At 42.1% G+C, this 21,130-nt stretch overlaps 1 protein-coding gene across 6 annotated transcripts in view; it reads right to left on the minus strand.

The window, feature by feature from the left end:
* The window catches only part of Col4a4 (collagen type IV alpha 4 chain), a 123,831-nt gene that overhangs the window by 55,501 nt on the left and 47,200 nt on the right, over nucleotides 1-21,130 (minus strand). For all 6 annotated transcript variants that reach the window (XR_015628581.1, XR_015628582.1, XR_015628583.1 and 3 more), the window contains 13 exons: nucleotides 20,466-20,528; nucleotides 19,483-19,518; nucleotides 19,248-19,289; nucleotides 16,863-16,943; nucleotides 16,068-16,121; nucleotides 15,790-15,849; nucleotides 14,877-14,921; nucleotides 13,327-13,380; nucleotides 12,461-12,530; nucleotides 10,917-11,021; nucleotides 6,449-6,613; nucleotides 3,161-3,250; nucleotides 987-1,150 (listed from right to left, as the gene is read on the minus strand). Coding sequence is in view for 3 of the 6 variants with exons in the window: in XM_087565528.1 (XP_087421654.1) it covers nucleotides 987-1,150; nucleotides 3,161-3,250; nucleotides 6,449-6,613; nucleotides 10,917-11,021; nucleotides 12,461-12,530; nucleotides 13,327-13,380; nucleotides 14,877-14,921; nucleotides 15,790-15,849; nucleotides 16,068-16,121; nucleotides 16,863-16,943; nucleotides 19,248-19,289; nucleotides 19,483-19,518; nucleotides 20,466-20,528 (1,029 nt within the window). In the remaining 3 variants the exon portion in view is untranslated. The remainder of the gene's footprint in view (nucleotides 1-986; nucleotides 1,151-3,160; nucleotides 3,251-6,448; nucleotides 6,614-10,916; nucleotides 11,022-12,460; nucleotides 12,531-13,326; nucleotides 13,381-14,876; nucleotides 14,922-15,789; nucleotides 15,850-16,067; nucleotides 16,122-16,862; nucleotides 16,944-19,247; nucleotides 19,290-19,482; nucleotides 19,519-20,465; nucleotides 20,529-21,130) is intronic.

Genomic DNA, 21,130 nt, shown 5'->3' on the forward strand with positions numbered 1-21,130 from the left:
ATGAAACTTACTTTCTCCACTCAGGTCTCCCCATATGACTGTGGCCTTTTGTCATAACAGCACAACAATACTGCATATTTACAAACTTGTTTACTATAAAGCTTCTCTGTTGCTGTAAAATTCTAAAAAATGTTGTCTTTTATCCCACACTAGATCCAGCACCTTGGTGCCCCAAGACATCTGTCACATGTCTTCATCTCAGTCAGCAAAGCGTCTCACCCGCTTTGCTCCATCCCATATCACACTGCTAATGACTACCCTCTGAGCCTGGCAACACTCTCTCTACCTGTCTAGTTCCAAAGGCAGGTTGCCACCATGCCAGATATATACATCCCAATTTTGTGGCAGGCTAGCGTGTCTAGCCACCACATACTCTCTTGAACTTAAATCACCACATGAAAGAACACACAACAAAGTAACCTCTGATCCAATTGATAAGATATAATTGCCCACCTAGACATACAAAGCTTTGTATACATCCATCCTTTAAGAACATTCAGAACAACCTGTAAATGTGCAGAGAGGAGTCTTAACATCCACCTCCATGTTCTCTCTGCTGCTTCTCTCCTGTTCTAGTCTCCTCCCTTCTCTAAAACCTTTCTCCCGCCCATCCTTCCTTCTCGTCCAATGGCAGGCCTCATTCTATCTCATGCCTGCCTTCACCTGTATAAAACATCATCCTACACTTCTCCAAAGCTCCAGAACTTCACATGTTATTCTGGTCCCTGTTGTATCCCTAAAGACTTAGAATCATGCCTGGGACACAGTAGACATTTAATAAATAAGAATTGTTTAAATAAATGAATGGATAAAGGATGGATGGATGGATAGATGGATAAAAGAAAGTATTTGGTAATTGAAATGTTTATAGGTTCAAAACATAACATGCATATCACACATAAAGTTAGAAAGGGGAGCACTAAGTTTTCTCTCTCTCTGTCCATCTTGTTTAACTGGAGAGATCCTGATCAGCAGGAGTTACTTACTGGTGGCCCTGGAGGTCCTTCAGCACCAGGCTGGCCTGGATCACCCTTTTCTCCATGCCAACCAGGAAGCCCTAGGTCTCCTTTACCTCCTTGTCTTCCAGGAGGTCCTGGAGGACCAGGGGGTCCCATGGGACCAGGTGGACAGTCACAGAGCCCCTCATTTCCTAGACAGAAAGAAAGTCAGCTTTACATAGGTCCTGACAAAGGCCCTGGTAAGTTCTTGACTACAAAAAAATAGTATGATCAGAGAAGATCTGCAGTGCACAATTCTTGTCACAGAAAACAGAGACCATATGACGCATGGCTGGAGTGCACTATTCCTCAGAATGGAGTCTGAAGCATGGTCTGTATGAGATGAAGTGGTGTGGAATGGGGTAGAGTAGGGCACATGGCAGGAGAGGGTCTGTGGCAAGGTCTACAAGAGAGGAGACCTTGTGGGAAGAGGCTGGAGTGTACCATGCAACGGTTAGATGGTATAGCTATGTGGGGTAAGGACATGTTACATGAAGGCTGAAATGAAGCATTGGGCAGAGGGCGGATGCCTCTGTCACATGGCCTATGTGGGATGGGCACACACTTTCTAAGTAAACAGCATCACATGTATTGTGCTTTAAACTATTGAAGCTAACATACAGTTCTGGTGAATAATTGAAAGTCCTTTTAAATTATCTATTACTGAGGAAACAAAAGTAAATAAATTACATTAAATGTATGGATAAATTAATCATGACATGACCCTGAATAATCAAAGAAACCCAATACCTGAAGATAGTTTTGGTTGAATGACACATTACAAATTCTAATTCACTTAAAAACCTTCCCTACATATCAGGACTTTCAGCCTGAAAAATAAAGTTTAGGAAAGTCAAATTGGCTTGTGTCCATGCTCTCATACTGTCTGACTCAGTTGTCCAAAAAGGCTTTGGTAAGATAGAAAGGAGGGACACAGCCACAGGCATTTAGTGAGTCCAGAAAACATGAGATCCACTGAGAAGGACTCCATTAAAACACCAATAACGCCTGATCTTCTCAAGATGACTTTTTGAGCAAATTTGCCCTATGAAGAAAAATTGTGTGACCTTTATACTCTAAAACCCTGCTTTTACAAACTGGTGGGATCAACCCTATATGAGATTGGAGATTGTATAACCAAATATGGGAGGTCGCAAAAAAAAATGGCAACAGTGAAAGGCAATGATAAAAATGAATAAGTCCAAGGTGTCTGTGCCGGAGCTCACTCATGCTGAATCTCATGACTTCACCAGGGCATTGTTTCTGAACACACATGTGCACTTTGCACTGTGCGTGCCATGACACAACACCAATGCATGTTGCCTGAAGTCCCTCATCTCAGATTCCTCTGTGTTCTGTGCTGGGAACTACAGTGTTGCTACAGTACTCACAAAGCGTTCTCCTCTTACACAAACACAGTGGTTTAGTTATGGAGAGAAGACCTTTTACTTTCTTCTTACCATCATGCCTCAGCATCTAAATGTTCAATTGATATGTCTTTGGATTAGATTAGGTTAAAATGTTTAATTTTAAAAATTGCTTTAGAGTTTCCGACGGGCTTTTTTAAAGTTGCGAATAAATTTTGGCTTGGGATTAGGAAAGTTTCCTAAAATCAGCCTAAATATACTTCTGTAGTTTCATATTTATGCAAAACAATGTTCTCAGCATTGATCATAACATCAAAATATCGGTCTGCTCTCAAAAAACAGTGAAGATGATCTACATCTCGTAGCGTTAAACTTTCAGCCAAAATTTAAATCTTTACATAAAAATAAACATCTCTATCCCATTCCCATGCAAACTAGCCTTCATATTTAATAATACTATATGTATTAAAGAATTATTTTGAAACCAATTTCTCAATGGCTTGTTATCAGCGGAGGTTTGATGTATATGCCTATTTTATATACCATACACTTGAAGCTGCATAAAAAGTTCTCAAGAAAAAGTGGGTCATGAGTGACAAAGGGCAGGAAACTCCAGTCCGACAGAGAATGTGAGTTTTGGGGCTTATTCATACTAGAACCACACTGAAATGCAGTCTTCCAGGGGGGTAACAGAGGTGAATGACAAGCCTGAATGGCATGGCAGGCTGTCTTCCTCCACCCTGGCCCTCTATATGTGGCCGCCATGTATACCTTCTGTCCTGCATGCCTACTTGCCTTTTGCTCCTTTGGCTCCTCTTCTTCCTGGGGGACCCATTTTTCCCTTTTCTCCCATTGGTCCAGGATACCCAGGACGACAATAGATCACTGTTTGGAGGCAAGGAGTTGGCAGACAGAATCACATGATTTAGTTCAAGTCTCCCAGAAGGACACCAATGTGGGACACTTGAGATTCTTCCTTCTGTTTCCTGTCTCTGCCCTTAAGTTTTATTTCATGACTTCCTATTTCCCAGCTCTCTCTCTCTCTCTTTCTCTCTCTCTCTCTCTCTCTCTCTCTCTCTCTCTCTCTCTCTCCATCTATCCATCCATCTGTCCCTCCTTCCCTCCCTCTCCCTCTCCCTTTTACCATCCTTCCTTCCCTCCCCCTCTCCCTTTCTCTGTACACATACAGACAATGCAATTGTCACCACATGTTTCTTCTACCACCACCACTCATGAAGTCGTACTTAACGCCAGCCCTAAGATAGTGGGCCCCAGAATAACACAATAGATGTCAACAGCAAATAACAAAGCAAAATGAATCACGAACAACAAAAGCCAGAGTCTGTATATGGCGATGAATGTTTTCTTCTCCTTCATTTACCAATTACCAGATAATGGAAAAAAAAATCCACACACACAGCATAGCTTACAAAAGCAAAATTTTGAGACATCAGATTAAAGACAACAGATAAACTCAAATGATATACTCTACATTCTCCTGAAATTTCAGTGGATTAAAAGACTATAAAGTAACAACAGCAATAGAAAGTTAAAAAAAATTTCCAGTAGACCTTAAAGATCAAGCATCAATGGAAAATAAGAGAAAAATAATAATTTAAAAAAATCCCCACGTTTCACACCAGAATCTCCCCTGGAACTTACATTAAAAAATGGCAGCGAGGTTCAAAAAATGATTTGATAATGAAATATTTAGATGAAAAAAACCCCTCCCAAAAATGTAGCAGAACATAAAACAGCTCTTCAAAAACATGGAGAAAACAAAAGAGTTTCAAGAAAAATACTGTAAAAAATGATGTAATTAAAACAGTACAGGGGGAAACTATTTCACACTGATAAATAAAAAGGCTGCAAAAAAAAAACAGCATCAACTGAACTCTCAGAGATAAAAATACACACAGGAATTAAGGCAGGAAGAAATCTATGAATTCTGCTGGAAGACAGAGTTGATGGAAATTGCAAAAAGCTTCCAAAATAGAAATAGATTTCAAACATATGACCAGGCACTGAAACCATACAGAAGTTTTCAGTGCTCTCACTTGAGGCTAGAAAATGAAATCCTGAGAAGAAAGATATGCAACCCAGGATTTTATACTCAGCTAAACTATCCATCAGACAATCCAGTATAACAAAAGTATTTTCAGATAAATGTTATTGCCTGCTTCTCTCTAGTATCGATTTTTTGGGGGGGAGGGGAAGTCTAGTGTGGCAGTAAACAATTGAAAGAAATATAACTAGTAGAAAGTAAATAACAAGAGCGATATAGAAGGAATAACAATAAATTCATGTTTATTCCTACTCTTTTCACAGTACCAATTATGTGGGCTCAACCTACGTGTTTATCAACACATAAATGGATAATGAACATATGGTTTATATATCCAATGAAATTATGAATTAAAATTATGAAGTAAGCAGTCAAATGGATAGAACTAGAAAATATAAGACTGAGGTAACGTAGGCTCAGAAAGACAAATGTGGTGTTTTCTCTCATATGTGAATTCTAGCTTCTAAAGGTTAAACACGTGTGTATTCAAGTGAAGACAAGCACCAAGAAATGAGAGAGAGAAGGGGTAAAGAGGCTTAAAGGCAACAGTTCTTTTGAAGTCAGTGACAGTTTTACAAAGTCACATAACAGATATCCTGCATATCAGATATTTGCATTATAGTTCATGAAAGTATCAAAATTACAGTTATGAGGTAACAACAAAATAACTTTATGGTTAGGGGTCACCACCCCATGAGAAACTGTATTAAAGGGTCTCAGCATTAGGAAGGTTGAGAACCACTGCTTAAAAGGAAGACATAGGATGGACAAAGGAATGTGTGAGATGTGAAAAGAAAAGGGGAGTTACTGTGGGGGGGGGGGGCAGAGCATTGAAAGTGGAAGTGGTAAAGGAGGCCAAGGACATCAATCACATGTACATTGTTCTTATCATTGTTTCTACAACAGTGTATTTAAATGGTATTAAATATTATAAAAATAATTTTAAATTAACAATGAATGAAAAACTCCAAGTATCTCAGCAATGAGCCAAAAGTGCAGCCTTAATGATCTGAAAAGTCAAAAAGCTCCAGAAAGCATTCGTTTTAAAAGTAACACTGTTGCTAGGTAGTAGTGGTGCACACCTTTAATCCCGGCATTTGGGAGGTAGAGGCAGGCAGATCTCTGAGTTGGAGGCTAACCTGGTCTACAGAGTTAGTTCCAGGATAGCCAGGGCTACTTAAGGAAACATGGTTTCAGAAAACAAAACAAAACAAGTAACATTGTAAAGCTATTAATGAGTTAGACTATAATGGTGACAGATACAAAACTCTGGGAGCTTTGAGGTTAATTTCTAATAACTAAATTGAAGGCCAGTCAAACACAGAAGGACACACAGGAAGGACAATTTACTAAATGTTGCTATAAAAAAAAGTAATAATAATGTATCACTATAGGCCAAACTCGTGGGTAGCACTTTTAAACCATTCTATGGAAACACTGAATATTTCCATAACCCAAATTATGAGAGTATCACTTCAGTAGGCAATGGGAATGGAAAAATGTGTGCCTACAGAGTAAGGTGTGGTGAGCGATGGAAACTCTGTAGGAGTCAAAAGCCAATGAGCAAGGCAAAAAGTTTGGCAACAGAAATACACTCGTGCTGGACGACAATGTAGAGCTTTCCAAGGATCCAGCTATGTGTGTGGAGATAGGTGTCCCTGAGAAGGGCAGGACATACAGCCTTGCATTTCTTTGAAGAACTGGCTTTGAAGCACAATTTGACTTTTAAACCAAGTCCACATATAAGTCCAAAAATAAAAATAAAAACTATGACAAGATAAAAATCGATCAATTTATGAACTCCAATTATTCATGCTTAAACTCACAATCAATTGCACATATTTTAATTGATAGTTCAATATCACTTTTCATAATTACAAAAAATATTTTAATAGGACTAACCTGACTGATGAAATATTTTATAAGTTTGTAAGTATTTAGAAAACTATACTTTCTGAATGAACCTGTAAATAAATTGCAGCATAGGAACTAATAACGATAAAAGAGGAACATTTTACCATTTGATCCAGGGGGGCCCTCTGGTCCTGGTGCTCCAGGCAGGCCGGGTAGTCCTGGCTTCCCGGGTTTTCCTGGGGCACAGTCAAGTCTTCCAGGAATACCAGCATCCCCTGGAAATCCTGGAGGACCAGGAACCCCTGGTGGCCCAGGAGGTCCCACTATGCCTACAAGGAAAATTAAGGGTGGAAATTATCCATGTTCTCAAGAGTATATGTTTCGGTAGAAGTTATAATCAGCACATTTAGAGGAAAATGGCTGGAACTGGACATCACGCCTAGTGAAACAAGCTACACTCAGAGAGAGAAGCACCCAGTGACCTCACTTACATGTGGACTCTAACATAATTAAACTCATAGAAGGAAGAGAAAAATGGCCGTTGTTAGGGAAGAAGGAAGTGAGGAGTATGGACGTGTTGAACCAGGGGACAGAGTTTCCGGTGAGCTGACTAAATCATGGAGATCCACTGTATAGCATGCAGATGGTGGTGAACGAGCCACACTGCGTACTGGAAATCACCAAGAGGACGTTTTTGCCTGTGTCTGGATTACTTTACTCAACATTATGTCTACCAGGTTCATCCCTTAACAGCAAAATCTCGTTGGCAATTTGTTGACACTCGTATTAAGTTCTTAGATTTCTTAGGTGAAGTGTGGTGATTTTGACAATATTAATCCTTCCAATTCATGAGCATGGTATCTTTTCACATTATACTATATTCTTTAATTTCTTTTTTTTAATCTTTTGAATTTTTATTGCAGTCATTTACATCTGGCTCTTCCCCCTCACCTCCCATTCCAAGAGGAGAGATGTTAAATTAAAATCCTCCTTCCATCCACATGTAGACACACATGCACATGAAGCAATAATGAGAGTGCAGGCATGGCCAGTGTGTTAATCCACTAGACCTGGCTGTGTGCAGGACATTGAGCTGTCTACTTTACACAGACACAGTTTTAGATCCATGGGAAGTCAACTAAGCTTCAGAGGGAGAGAGAGAGGAGGTGAGGCTTGGGATATGCAAACAGAAGAATCACAGTTTGAGGCTAGCCTGGGCTACAGAGAGTTGTAAAGAGTATTGACTGGGAATAGTTTACTGCCTTTCACTATACTATGTAACAAGGCCACTATACTATGTAACTTGATCCAAATAAAATCAGACCAAAAGCCCTAATTTTTCTCAAGACTGAATGCTAGCTAAAAAACAGGAGTCATGCCAGAATAATCTGAATAAATTGTATTAAAGAAAAAGAAGAGCGGGATACAGGAAATAATAATAATAACAACAACAATAACAATAACAAAGTTGAGACAGGAGAGATGGCTCAGTGTTAAAGAACACTTGATGCTTTTCAAAGGACCAGAGTTTCTAGAACTCACACCAAGTGGCTCACCAACGCCTATAACTCCAGCTACAGGGGACCAAACATCCTCTTCTGACCGCTGAGAGCACACACACTTACACACAAATAAATGATAAAAAATCTTTTAAAACTTGACTATCCCATATACCAAGAAGCATTTCTGCCTTTGAAAGAAGCTGCAAGTGGAAACACACACAGGAATTGAGGATCATGGTTTCTTACCTTTCTCCCATTCTTTAGGTTTACTGGGACCAACATATTTCACTTATTTGAAAGTACTATGTTTTTCAATCATTCCACCCTACTAACTCATAAAATTGATCCTAGCAAATCTATTGGATAAAATATCTGCTCTCTTAATCATCTATGTAGGAGAGATCTTTTTTTAAAAGCTCTTCTAGGCACACACACACACACACACACACACACACACACACGCAAATAATGACTGTGTGTGTAACTAATGTGTTCATTTGCTGGATTGCAGAGATCACTCCACTATGCCATCTATGGTAGGGCAGATGCAGATAGCATCAGTAGCAGTAATGGCAGCCCATACACTGATTCTTTACTGCACATCAGGTTGGATCCTAAATCCTGTACACATACCACATCTTCTAATCCTAACAAGATCCCACCATGGTATAGATGGTAAAACGGAGGTACAGGGAGGCACAGCAAATGTCCAAGAAAACACAGTACTTTGTAGAGAGTATTGACTGGAAATAGTTTACTGCCTTTCACTATACTATGTAGCAAGGCCACTATACCATGTAACTTGATCCAACTGCAAGTGTCTGCATCTGAAACCCACTTGGTCCATGCTAGATACAGTGGGTAGCTGTTAAAGAAAACAGTCCTATGTACCCTGGTATACTGACAGCAAAGGGAAGCGCCTCTGTGACTTGGATGTCATCTATCTTCCTACCCTTCCTGACCTGCCAGAACTCTCCACAGTTGTTAAATAGCCCAAGTATTACCTGTTTCTTTGTCCCATACCAGGAACAATACCCAACCCTCTTCAACAGAGGCAATGGACTAGAATATATGACACATCTAGCTTGGCCACCCGACAGCATCACACAGAATCAATTAAGTAGGCTAGTAATAACTTGGTCTTTTTTTTTAAGAGTAAAAGAATGGAATAGAAAATAGAGCATGTCATGTCCCAAAATTATCCTGTGAAGTTTGAATTTTAACAAGTGTAGATATGTGTACACACTTGCATAATGGGATATGGATGCAATGCAAAATAAAATGTATGTCTCGCTACGGCCCATATTCAGATTCAAAAGTCACTGGGTTAACTAGATTTCTGTGAATATGTGTCTCTGTGCAAACGAGGGGGGTCTCATGCAGGTATGTGTGTATGCATGTGGAGGCCAGAGTTCAGCTGGAGGATGTGCCCATTTCGTTTGAGACAGGATTCCTTACTGGCCTGGAACTCAACAGTTTAGCAAGGTTGTCTGGCCAGTGAGCCCCAGGGATCATCCTGTCTCTGCCTCACCAGCCCTAGAATTCTAAGAGTGTATCTCCATGCCTGAGCAGGAACTGTGGATTGAATGAACTCCGTCCCTCTTGCTTGTATGAGAAACAGTTTCCTGACTGAGCCACGTTTCCAGCACAGGATTAATTTATTTTTCCAAAGGAATTAAGGACATCACTGTATATTTGAATATGTTGTTCCCAGTAGGTTTTGATTTCAATCTACTGGAGATATGATTTTCTTATAAACAAGCCCCAAAGGAGAAAGCTAAGACTGGAGTTCAATGTTTTCTGACCAAGAGAGTACTTTGCCTGGCTTATATAACCTTGGGTCTTTTAAACCCTGACTGCAGTTTCCTTCTATCTGACTATCCATACAAGGCTTTTTGACATTGCTGTTGTCAGACCCTAAAAAAGGAAGAAGCTTTATTTGTGGAGAAGTGAACAAGAAGTTGGTGGCTAGTGGTTAAGTAGCTTACCAAACTTCTTACACGTCCGGTAAATACGAGAGTCACTGACTGGGCAAAATATTTACTCAAGTCCATTCTTCTGGGTTCACAGAATAGAAAAAGGCTTCAAGGAGCTGAAGGGGTTTGCAACCCCATAGGAAGAACAACAATATCAACCGAACAGACCACCCAGAGCTCCCAGGGACTAAACCACCAACTGAAGAGTACACATGGAAGGACCCATGGCTCCAGCCGCATATGTAGCAGAGGATGGCCTTGTTGGACATCAATGGGAGGAGAGACCCTTGGACCTGTGAAGGCTTGATGCTGCAGTATAGGGGAATGCCAGGGTTGGGAGGCAGAAACGGTAGTGGGGAACACACTCATAGAAGCAAGGGAAGGGGAAATGGGATACGGGGTTTCCAGAGGGGAAACTGGGAAAGGGCATAACATTTGAAATGTAAATAAATAAAATATCCAATTTTTAAAAAAGAAAAAGGCTTTAAACTCCTATTCCTGATCTCACTGGAATATTGACCAGCACAAAGGGGTCCTTGGTCCTAGTGGCATCAAGATGCTTCCCTAGGCTTCTGTCAAATGACCTATGCCTTCCTTGATTGCCTTTTTCTTTGGGTGGAGGAGGAAGAGCCTTCACTTTAAGTAAGGTTTTATCAAAGGTTTTTTAAAATCATTATTTATGCCTCTCACATAGACTATTAGGGCCTAGGTAGATGGATGAAATTTTGTAAGTAGATATCAACTAAGAGAATCTTCCAGAACAATTGTACTACTAAGTAAATACTTCAGTCCTAGCCAAAGTTTTGAATCCTTTCTGCAAGTACAACTCTGATGGAAGGCCTGTCACACAAATGCTTGCTTCGTGACAGTTCTGATTGATGGAGATAGTGTGAGTTCGTGCATGTGTATGTGCATATGCGTATAAAAAGGAATGTATATTCCTCCCCTTGGTTAGTTTGAATTTGAACACATTAAAAACCCGGGGCTGTTGCTATGACAGCAGAGCTTATCGTTGTGGGCCTGGTGTGGACATAGGTTACTGTCTTTCATAAACCCTCTTAAGGATACCTCCTGATCATCTAGAAATGAGCATTGCAGCTGGTGTGCATAGGTACAATGCAGGAGATCCACCATAGCACATGGTACATTCATACCTGGACAAGTTTCCCCTGGTCTGCCTGGGAGCCCTGGAGGACCCGGTAATCCAACATCTCCAATCTCTCCATAGTGGCCAGGGGGCCCTGGGTCCCCTGGAACTCCTGACAGAGGCAACAACAGATGTAATTAGACAAATGCCCGCACACATCTTGAAATTCGGGAATCTTTGTGAGTCTTGGTAAAGTCCAAGTAGGAGACAGGTCAGCAGTGTCTTGACACATTTAAAATGGGAGATGTCAGACTAGGGCCCCTTGTCTCCTCTGCAAACACACAAGCCTTGAGCATAGTTCTCTGACATTGATTTAGGCTTCTCCTTTTACACGCATCTTGGGAGACGTTAGTCAAATGACCTTACATGCCCCTCTTTAACAGTTTAAAAAAAAAAACCTCTACTTTCTGAACGTTTAAATAATAAAAAACCCCACCACACAGTTACATTCTAAAATAAAATTTGATGTCATGTGCCAATGGGACATAAACCAGGACCCAAGGTTCTCCCTCGATATTGAGCAACATCGTCACAGTAACTTAGGGCTTGAAGCTGAAGTGTCCCTCGTGCGTGTGAACACTCCAGCTCTGGTTGGGGTCACTGGCTTTGGAGGTTGCCGAATCTTTAAGGGGCAAGGTGGCGCACATCTTTAATTCCAGCACTCAGGAGACAGAGGCAAGTGGACCTCTGCATTCTAGGCCAGTCTGGAATATAGAGCAAGTTCCAGAACAACAGGGGCTACACAAAGAAACCCTGTCTCAAAACACCACCAAGAGGGAGAGGGAGAAGGAGTGGGAAACGGGGGAGGGAGAGGGAGAGGGAGAGGGAAAAGGAGGAGGGAGAGGGAAAAGGAAGAGGGAGAGGGAGAGGGAGTGGGAGAGGGAAAAGGAGGAGGGGGAGGGAAAGGGGGAGAGGGAGAGGGAGAGGGAGAAGGAAAGGGGGAGGGGGAGAGGGAGAGGGAGAGGGAGTGGGAGAGGGAGAGGGAGAGGGAGAGGGGGAGGGAAAGGGGGAGGGAGAGGGAAAGGGAGAGGGAGAGGGAGAGGGAGAAGGAGTGGGAAACGGGGGAGGGAGAGGGAGAGGGAGAGGGAGAGGGAGAAGGAGTGGGAAACGGGGGAGGGAGAGGGAGAGAGAGTGGGAGAGGGGGAGGGGGAGGGAAAGGGGGAGGGGGAGGGAGAGGGAGAGGGAGAGGGAGGGGACCAAGATGGTGGAAGCAAAACATAAGGGAAGAAACTTTGAAGAAGTACACAGCCTATGCCTGGTTTACGTTACTATCAGCTTTCTAGAATGGTTGTGTTATGCAGAGCTCTGCCAAAGCCTGCCCCATCACAGAGTTTCCTGACCACGCCTTCCCTAGCATCGCAGAACCATGAGCCAAAAGAAACCTGCCAGGGATTTTGTCACAGCGATGAGAAAAGTAACTAAATATCAATATTAATGTTTTTATCCTCCCCGGCGTGCAAGTTACAGGAATACTGGACCAAACTAATTTTTTTCTGGACCCGTCTAGTCCATTTTGGTATAAATTCTGGAGGAACTAGATTGAACACAAACCTTTGAGTGGTGGAGCTGGAGTTACCAAAATGCCTGGTGGTCCCGGGTTCCCGCGATCTCCAGGATCCCCCTGAAATCATTCATTTATTTACTTTCCTTGGAAATAAAGACCCTTCCTGGCATTAAGCTAAGGTTGGAATGCTGCGGGCACTTTCATAGGGGAAGTGAAGACAACTGGCTGAGTAGAGAAGTGAGGCGGTCAGGGAGTTCCAGAAGGAACCACACTGCACCTGGCCTCTCACCTCTCACAAGTAAACAATGGAGGGACAAAGCTACAGTGAAAGAAAAGCCATTGACTGCAGCAAAATTATTACAACGTGACCCTAGCTGAAGGATCGCGTGAGTTGCCCGGTTTCTTAGCAATACTTTGGACATAGGATCTAGCGAGGCAATCCAGAACAAACGTTTATTCACCTTGTAAGACCTGAATCTGCATTTCATTATAGCAGCAAAATGCTGTCTCTCCTTTAATCATGCCCCCTGAGAAGCTGGGCTTGCCCTGAGCAAACACTGAGTGTCAGGTCCCAGAAGTTAGAAAACAAAGGAAAATATGCTACAACGCTACAAAAGCAGATGATCTCAAGTCACATGATCTCGTGAGTGCTTTGAAACTCCCATTATTATCAACTTGCAAAAGAATTGCTTCTCAAATATAAGCATAACTGTGCTTCGTGTGCTACTTATAATAAGGGCATGAAAATATACCACTCATACATCATACACAGTGTGCATTAAAATAATATTTCTAGTATTACATCTGTCATCCTTTGAGAGTTGCTTTGTTTGGTTATTTGGAATAGTCTAAAACCTTAATTTGATAACAGAATAATCTAAAAAAAATTTCTGGCATTGGCTCGTGTTTTTACCTTTGGACCACGAAGTCCGAACAGCCCAGGATCTCCAGCCGCTCCTTGTATCCCCTAGAAACAACCACAGACAGGCTTCAAACAGCTCACTGTAGCGGGCTGACAGCCCCTCACTCCCATCTAATGTGACCAGCACACACTCACGGAGACTCTGGGCATGGGCATGGATTGTATCAGTTCTGTAACTCAGTCTCAAAAATCAACAACACAATCCTGTACACTCAGTGGTTCTCAACCTTCCTAATGCTGTGACCCTTTAATACAGTTCCTCATGTTGTGGTGATCCCTCACCCCCAGCCATAAAAATCATCGTCATTGCCACTTCATAACTATAATCTTGCTACTGTTATGAACCATAATATAAATATTTTTGGAGACAGGGTTTTGCCAAAGAGGTCATGACCCACAGATTGAGAACCACTGCGTGATTCATCAAACGAAAGAAATCTGAGCCGGGTGTGTAACACACACTTGTAATCCTAGCACTTAAGATGGAATGGAGATCATATCAGGGGCTCAGGGTTCAAGACCTATCTCAGAAAACCCAATAGGGGACCCGAAGGGACAGTGTAGTGGTGTGGAGCATGTATGACTCTCGCACAGGGCTGGAGTCAGACTCCTAGAAGCCTTGTTGGGTGGCTCACAAAAGACAACTGCTGATGCATATATTTTTAAATTATATAAATATATGTTTAGATAAGTGATATCGTTTAAAGTTTATAAATACATGTTTAGACAAATTACATAAATATAATTGTAAAATATAACATTTTCTATAGTATATAAATTTTATAAAAGTATTATAAACATACAATTAAACTATCTATAAATTAGATATATAATAAATATTTTTCTAAAAACTAAAACAAACAAAAAAAATATACACTTGGTTTAAATGAAAATGGCCCCCATAGACTCGTACGGAAGGCATTATTGGAGATATGGCCCTGTCGAAGTAGGTGTGGCCTTGTCACTGTGGGTTGGCTTGGAGATTTCAAGGCTCTTTTCTTTCTGCTGGGGATTTGAATATAGAATTCTCAGCTACCTCTTCAGAACCATGTCTGCCTGCTGCCACACTTCCTGCCATGATGATAATGGTCTATAAGTCTCTAACTATAAGCCAGCCCTGATTAAATGTTTTCCTTTTTAAGAGTTGCATGGTTATGGTGTCTCCTCACAGCAATAAAACCCTCACTAAGTCAGGATGAAGTGACTCAATGGGTAAATGTTCTTGCCACAAAGCCTGAGGGTCTATCTCCAGAACTCAAGCAACAGAGAAGAGAACAGACTCTCTCAAATTGTCCTCTGAGCTTCATGCGTACACACATGCATGTGCACGAGTGCACACGCACACACACTCACAGACACATCACAAATAAAATAAGTAAGTGTAGTAAAAATTAATTTAAGCGCTAAAAAAATCCCAAAGAATTCATCTGTCTTTCCGATCCCTGTCAGCATTCACAAACAACAGTACCGCTTCTCCACGGCGCTAAGCCCCCTTCACTGTTGAAAACACGTTTGTTACTTCTGCTGGGATGTTTACTTACCTTAAATCCTGGAAAACCTGGAGATCCATGGGAACCAGGCTCACCCTAATAATTACAGAAAATCCACAAGCAGAATCCCAACGTCAGGCATGGTGTTTTCAATCTTGGTTAACCTTGTTGTACTGTTACGCAGTTTGATATGCATTAATATGTAGTGGAGTAATAAAAGGACATCTCAACAGGCACTGATATTCAACAGAACAAAATGAGATAAACATAAAATGGGTTCACACGGACTTCTGCCACTTGCCATTCTCCTTGATCTTTTAGTCCTATTCAAAAAATTCACGTTTAATTAAGACTGTGCTTGCTTTGGCTATTTCTATTCTTCCCGTTTAAATTATTTAGCATGAAGCTAGCACCAGGTCGGATATCTTTAAAATCTACAGTGCATTCATTTGCATGGGAATGAGCACTTACCCTGTGCAACCTTAACAAGAAGAAATGGCACAAAAGCCAATAATGGACCGTTCAGTACTAAAACGAGAGTTATCTAAGCCTACTGGAAATTGGCATCCCCGGGGATCCCACGGGGCATGCCATTACTGACATGTGTGAGATAACATCTAGAGGCTGACATGGTGCTTCCCTGCTAGGCATCCTTACATAGACACCTAATTTATGAAATAGGTTTAAACTAACAAGCACACGCACATACCAGACTGACACTGAGCTAACAGGCACAGCGAGGACGCTGTCACCCACCTCCCCCACCTCTCCTATCGTGTGCACGCTTGTTATATCTAAATGACATGAATGGGAACACACCACCCCCCAGCTCTTGGGCAAAATAGATTACTGTACGTGGGGCAGTCTCTGCGTTTTAGCTCACGGGAATGCAGGCATAGTCTGCCAAGTGTGTGAACCAGTAATGCTTCCAAACCCACAGATGCTTAGGGCTTAGGATCCTTACCCGGGGTCCTGGGAACCCAGGGATACCTTTCTCTCCTTTGACGCCGATACCAGGCTCTCCCTTTAAAAGATGACAGTGTTAGAAGGGTTTAAGGAACAACATTCGCTTAGTCTGGAAAGCAACAACAAAATGAGAAGCAAAAACGTTGGCAACAGCTTAAAGAGAGCAACTTCCTTAGAATGGAGGTCTATAAGATTCTAATGGAAAACTCCAGTAGTAAATGCTGGCTGTTAAACTAATGATAAAGCCACACAAAAACAATTAGGTGAAAATACTACCTTGCGTCCTGGAGGTCCTGGGGACCCAATCCTTCCAGGAACTCCTTTTACACCCTAAAAATTATGATTGACATAATGTGATTACATAGTATTCATTGAATTCCATACATCTCATAAGTCATTTCTTTGGACAACCGGTTTCTCATTAGACTTGTTTTGTTTTAAGTAAGGGGTCAAGTCAGCAGCTATGACCTGAGTACGTCCTTATCCCCGGCATTATTTGGGTCAGTGCGAGATGCATATGAAGCACAGAAGAGAGCTATGGAACCAGACTGCAGATCCAAGGTTAGCAACATGGCTATTGAGAGAACTAGCTTGTTGTGGGAAGGTAGGAGGATGTAAGCCATCATTTACAAACAACTTAGACTATGCATCGGGCATTGGGAATGCCTATTTCGGAGGTGGATAGATAAATTACTATTTCCCCAAAGTCTATCAGATTTCCAGCTCTACCCAATGTGTCAGCTTTTTCAGTTCCCAACAGGCAAAGCCCACTCCTGATACTGAAAGGACAACTGGATTCCCCATGGTCTTTGCTGTCCACACATCAGAACAGCACTCTGAGGTGCTGTGTTCTGGAGGACTTAGCTCAGCCCGTGCTGGGTCTACCACTCAGCAGCCGAGAGAACCTGAGGACACTGTAAGGCTCTGAGCCTCATCACCGGACGGAAGCGTGAGCTTCAGACAATTGAGGCAGCCTCGAGATTCGCATGCTGGGCCAAGGGAGCTCAGCCTTGCACAGGGAAAGATTCCTATTGTGCTTCACGGGGTGACTTGGAAGTGACTGGGTCTTACCTTTTCTCCTTTATAGACACCCAAATCAGGTGGCTGTACCAACAGGGTGGGTCCAAGAGGGCCATGCTGGCCAACTTCACCCTTTGAAAACACGGAGAAGATAGGAATTTCACTATAACTTGTGCTTTGAAGCACAGAAATTTTCATCCTCAAATAATACAGTCTTTCTAATCCCATGCATCCTAAATTGAAAATAAAAATAGTGGGAAATATATTATGCAATGAAAAATTATATTTATTGTTTCTTATGAAATATGGCTTGAAACAAAATTTTAAAAATAAAATGATCCATAATGTTGCTATCCAGGGATAACCTGCTGAAGACATTTGGGGGAGTGCTTTGTGGTGTTTATTTATGAATGGCATGCACACAATGTGTGCGCACACACACACATGCCTGTTCATATACAAGTGGGCAGCAGCTTGTTAAATTCAGTTGTAAAACTATAATCAAGATGAACACTATACATCTGTCATCTAAGCAAATAAGGTGGTGAGGCAGGAGAATCACAAGTTTGAAGCTAGCATGGACTGCCTAGTACAGGTCTGTGTTTCTGATAGCTGGTATTTCTTTATTAAGGATTATCGCTTCAAGTTTACTGAACATAGTGTGACTAAGAATCCCGACTCTGCTCAGACACTAGGAATGTTTAAGGCTGTTTGTCTTGCATCCTGCCAGCTAACAGTGTTATGCATTGACTGCATCATTTTGCAAATAAATGATTGAACAAATACACAAACAGCACAGGGGGAGCAATGTGCACTGTTAATGGTAACCATTCTTCGCCTCATAGCTGAGGTCCAAATGCAACCTATACAGACCTACCAAAAGGAAGCATCTTCAAAACTGGGCCACTACTATCTTCTCATATTATAAAAAGTATCACATAGTTAGCATGGTCAAACCTGCTACAAAGAGAAGCCGGAAGAATAAAGCGTAAAAGATCCACAGTCACATCTCCCACAATACTTAGTAACAAACACGAAGGGTGCTGTTTCCATTTCTATTGTTTTATTTTTATTTTTAGACAATGCTGCGAGTAGCCCAGTGTGTCTCAATTGTTAGGCAGCCAAAGAGTAAAATGGTCTTGAAATCTTAATCCTCCTATCTCTACTTTGCTAATGCTGGGGTTAAAGGTACAGACCACCTTGTTCAACTTTTCTAAGAAAGGGAGAGGGTTGACCCTCTCAAGGACTGGGACTGCAGGCATGAGGACTGGGACTGCAGGCGTGCATCCCCATGTCTGACAGAAATACTCTTCATCCTCTCTTTTACAAACTAGTATGTCCAGCTCTGTAAAGGGCTGTTACAGTAACTAAAGCAGAGGAACCGGTTCCCAAGCGTATACTGGCAGTCACGCTCTCTCATGGTTCCAGCTCCAGCGGGCTATAGAACAAGCACTAATTATCTCAGCGGTTCCACACTGCCCCCGTCTACTTTCTGACCCACAGTCTGTGAGCCATTCCAGCATGGAACCCTGTGAGTCTGCCCTGCCCTCACTCACAGCTCTCTTGGCTGGTTTCCATCACGTCAAGCATACGTATTCCAATTCCATGGCAGGCCAGTGCATCTGGCCACCCACTCTCTTGAACTCAATTAGGTTGCTACATGAAAGAACACATCACATGATATCCTCTGCTCCAATTGATAAGATATAATTTGCCCATCTAGATAACACAAAATCCTGTACACACCCTTAAGAGTAGTCATAACGACCTGTAACTATGCACAGAGGAGAATCTTAACATCTGCCGACATGTTCTCTCAGCTGCCTTCCTCTCGCTCTGGCCTCCTCTGCCTCTCTAAAACTTTTTTCCTGCCCATCCTTCCTTCTTGCCCAATGACAGGCCTCGCTCTGTCCTGTACCTGCCTTCACCTGCATAATGACATCAACCTGCAGCTGGCCTTTATGTTTGATATCATATCGTGATCATTTCCTACAATGAAGTCTTCCTCTGTATTTCCAACTCCTGTTAAACAACTGCGTTGTAACTTAATCGCTATGAGACTCCATGTCAGCAAGGCACATCTTGCTAATGTTAACCCTAACCCCGCCATGGAGTAGATGCTCAAGAGCTGTTTCTCCAGTGTCCTGAAAGAGCAGCCTACCTCCTGTTGGGTCTTCAACTGAAATCCAGAGAAGCCACCACCTTAAATCACTTTCCTAGAGCATGCCACCCATGAAGTTACTTTCCTAACCCTCATATTACGTTTTGTCAGAACTGTGATTTTTACAGCTAAGGGTAAGATGATTCAGCAAACAGAAGTTATGAGCTGTGAGGTTTGACAGTGTCTACACAATAAATACAACTGATCACTCTAGTCTCTATGACTGGGAAAGGCACATGTCCTAACATCCATTCTTCTGCACAAGGAACCCTTACCGGTTCTCCCTTTTGCCCTTTCAGTCCCATGGCAGGATCTCCCTGAAAGGAAAAGATTATAAGTCAAATTGCTTTTTAGTTTTAAAAGGGCAATGACAAGCAATTAAAACTTTTAGCCATGCAACTCAGGAAGGTTTATTTAAGTGGGAAGACTCCTAAGAGAGAATCTGTGACTGACACTGTCGGTGATCTCACCCTTGGGTGGGCGCTTATAATGTACGCATTCAGAACTTACCTTCATCCCAGGGCTCCCAGGATGACCTATAGGTCCCTAAATCAATGGGAAAAAAAGTCAACTGTAGTCATAGTCATCAGAACATCTCCCTAGGTCGCCCAAGTTTTAATTAGGAAACGCTTTTGATTGTAAGGTTCATTCCACTGCTCTTGTTCTCATGAGGAAGAGAAGCATTTGATCTCATGTGAGTAAGGGGAAAAACTGTAGTTACCAGAGACTGAAAAGGCTGAGTAGGAAGAGGGGTGTGAAAGAAGTGCTAGGAGATGATACCGCAGATACTGTTAGTAAAAAGAATTTGAGTTCTAGTGGGCACAGTGAGGTGACAGTCAACAAGTCACTTTACAAAATGACTAGCAAGGATGCCAATGCTTCCAAGATGAAGGAATGATGGGTGTTACAGGTGATGATCATGCTAGCTATCCTGCTTTGATCACTGCACATTAAGCATATGTGTCCAAATATCATCCTGTACCTCATGAATACATACAATTATGTGTATGTACAAGTATGTGTGTGCACATGTGGTGTAGATGTGTGTGTGTGTGTGTGTGTGTGTGTGTGTGTGTGTGTGTGTGTGTGTAAAATCTAAAATCTGGGGCTCACTCATTAGGCTAGGGCAGAGAGCCCCAGAGTTCCACCCGTGTCTATTTCCCTGGGACTGGAATTAGAAGCATGTACTGCAAAGCTTGGATCTTTTATGTGGGTTCTGGGATAGAACTCAAGTTCTCAGGCTCATGTGGAAAGCTCTCTCTTTGGCTCTGTGCGTACTGTTATGGGTCACCAACAATGAGAAGGACACACAGTACACTTTTAAACATGGATGGGCTATCTTTCTGTGTGGACAGCGGCTTCTTCTGGGAACCTGTGCATCAAGATAGGTTCCTGCCAATTAAGGTGGTTGATCAGCCTGACCCGAGGATGCAGTTTTTGTGTTACTGCTGCACTGTTGGCTACAGAGGGACAGCATCAACAGCTATACTCACTGCTAGCCCTGGGGTACCCGCATGCCCCATGGGCCCTGTTGATCCTTGTGCACCCCTAGATCCCTAGAGAGGAAGAGAAAGAAAGAGATCAGCACGTTTACTGTGAAAACCGCAATTACTGTTCACAGAAAAGGTGGCATGTGAGCCCAAGTAGATAGAAAACCTGCAAAACAGCCCATCCCCCTCACATATGGTCAGTGAGGAGTTAGCACCAGGCCAATACAGATGACACACTCTGTTGTAGGGCTCCCTTCAGGTCAAGAGAACAATCAACACCCCACAAACAAATCTCGTAGTCATAAAAACCACAAACAAGAGAACTTCATTAGCTCTTCCCAATTTCAACACAACTTTATGCATATCAAGATGTCTTTTCAAATATTAGTCTTGGGTAATGTGCATATTTAAAGATATTTTTATTTATGCCTATGACCATTTGCCTGCACGTATGTCTGTGTACCTCATACATACAGAGGCCAGAAGAGAGCACTGAATTCCCTAGATCTAGAGTCTTAAACAGTTATGACCTCCATGTGGGTGCTGGGAACAAAGACCGGCTCCTCTGAAAGAAGAGCAAATCCTTTTAACCACTAAGCCATCTCTCCTGCCCCTGTATTTAAATATTAATGTGTTCGTACTCTTAAAAATATGACTTAGGAGACCAA

Source organism: Rattus norvegicus, chromosome 9, assembly GCF_021556685.1.
Source record: "Rattus norvegicus strain SHRSP/BbbUtx chromosome 9, alternate assembly SHRSP_T2T, whole genome shotgun sequence".
Taxonomy (NCBI): Eukaryota; Metazoa; Chordata; class Mammalia; order Rodentia; family Muridae; genus Rattus; species Rattus norvegicus.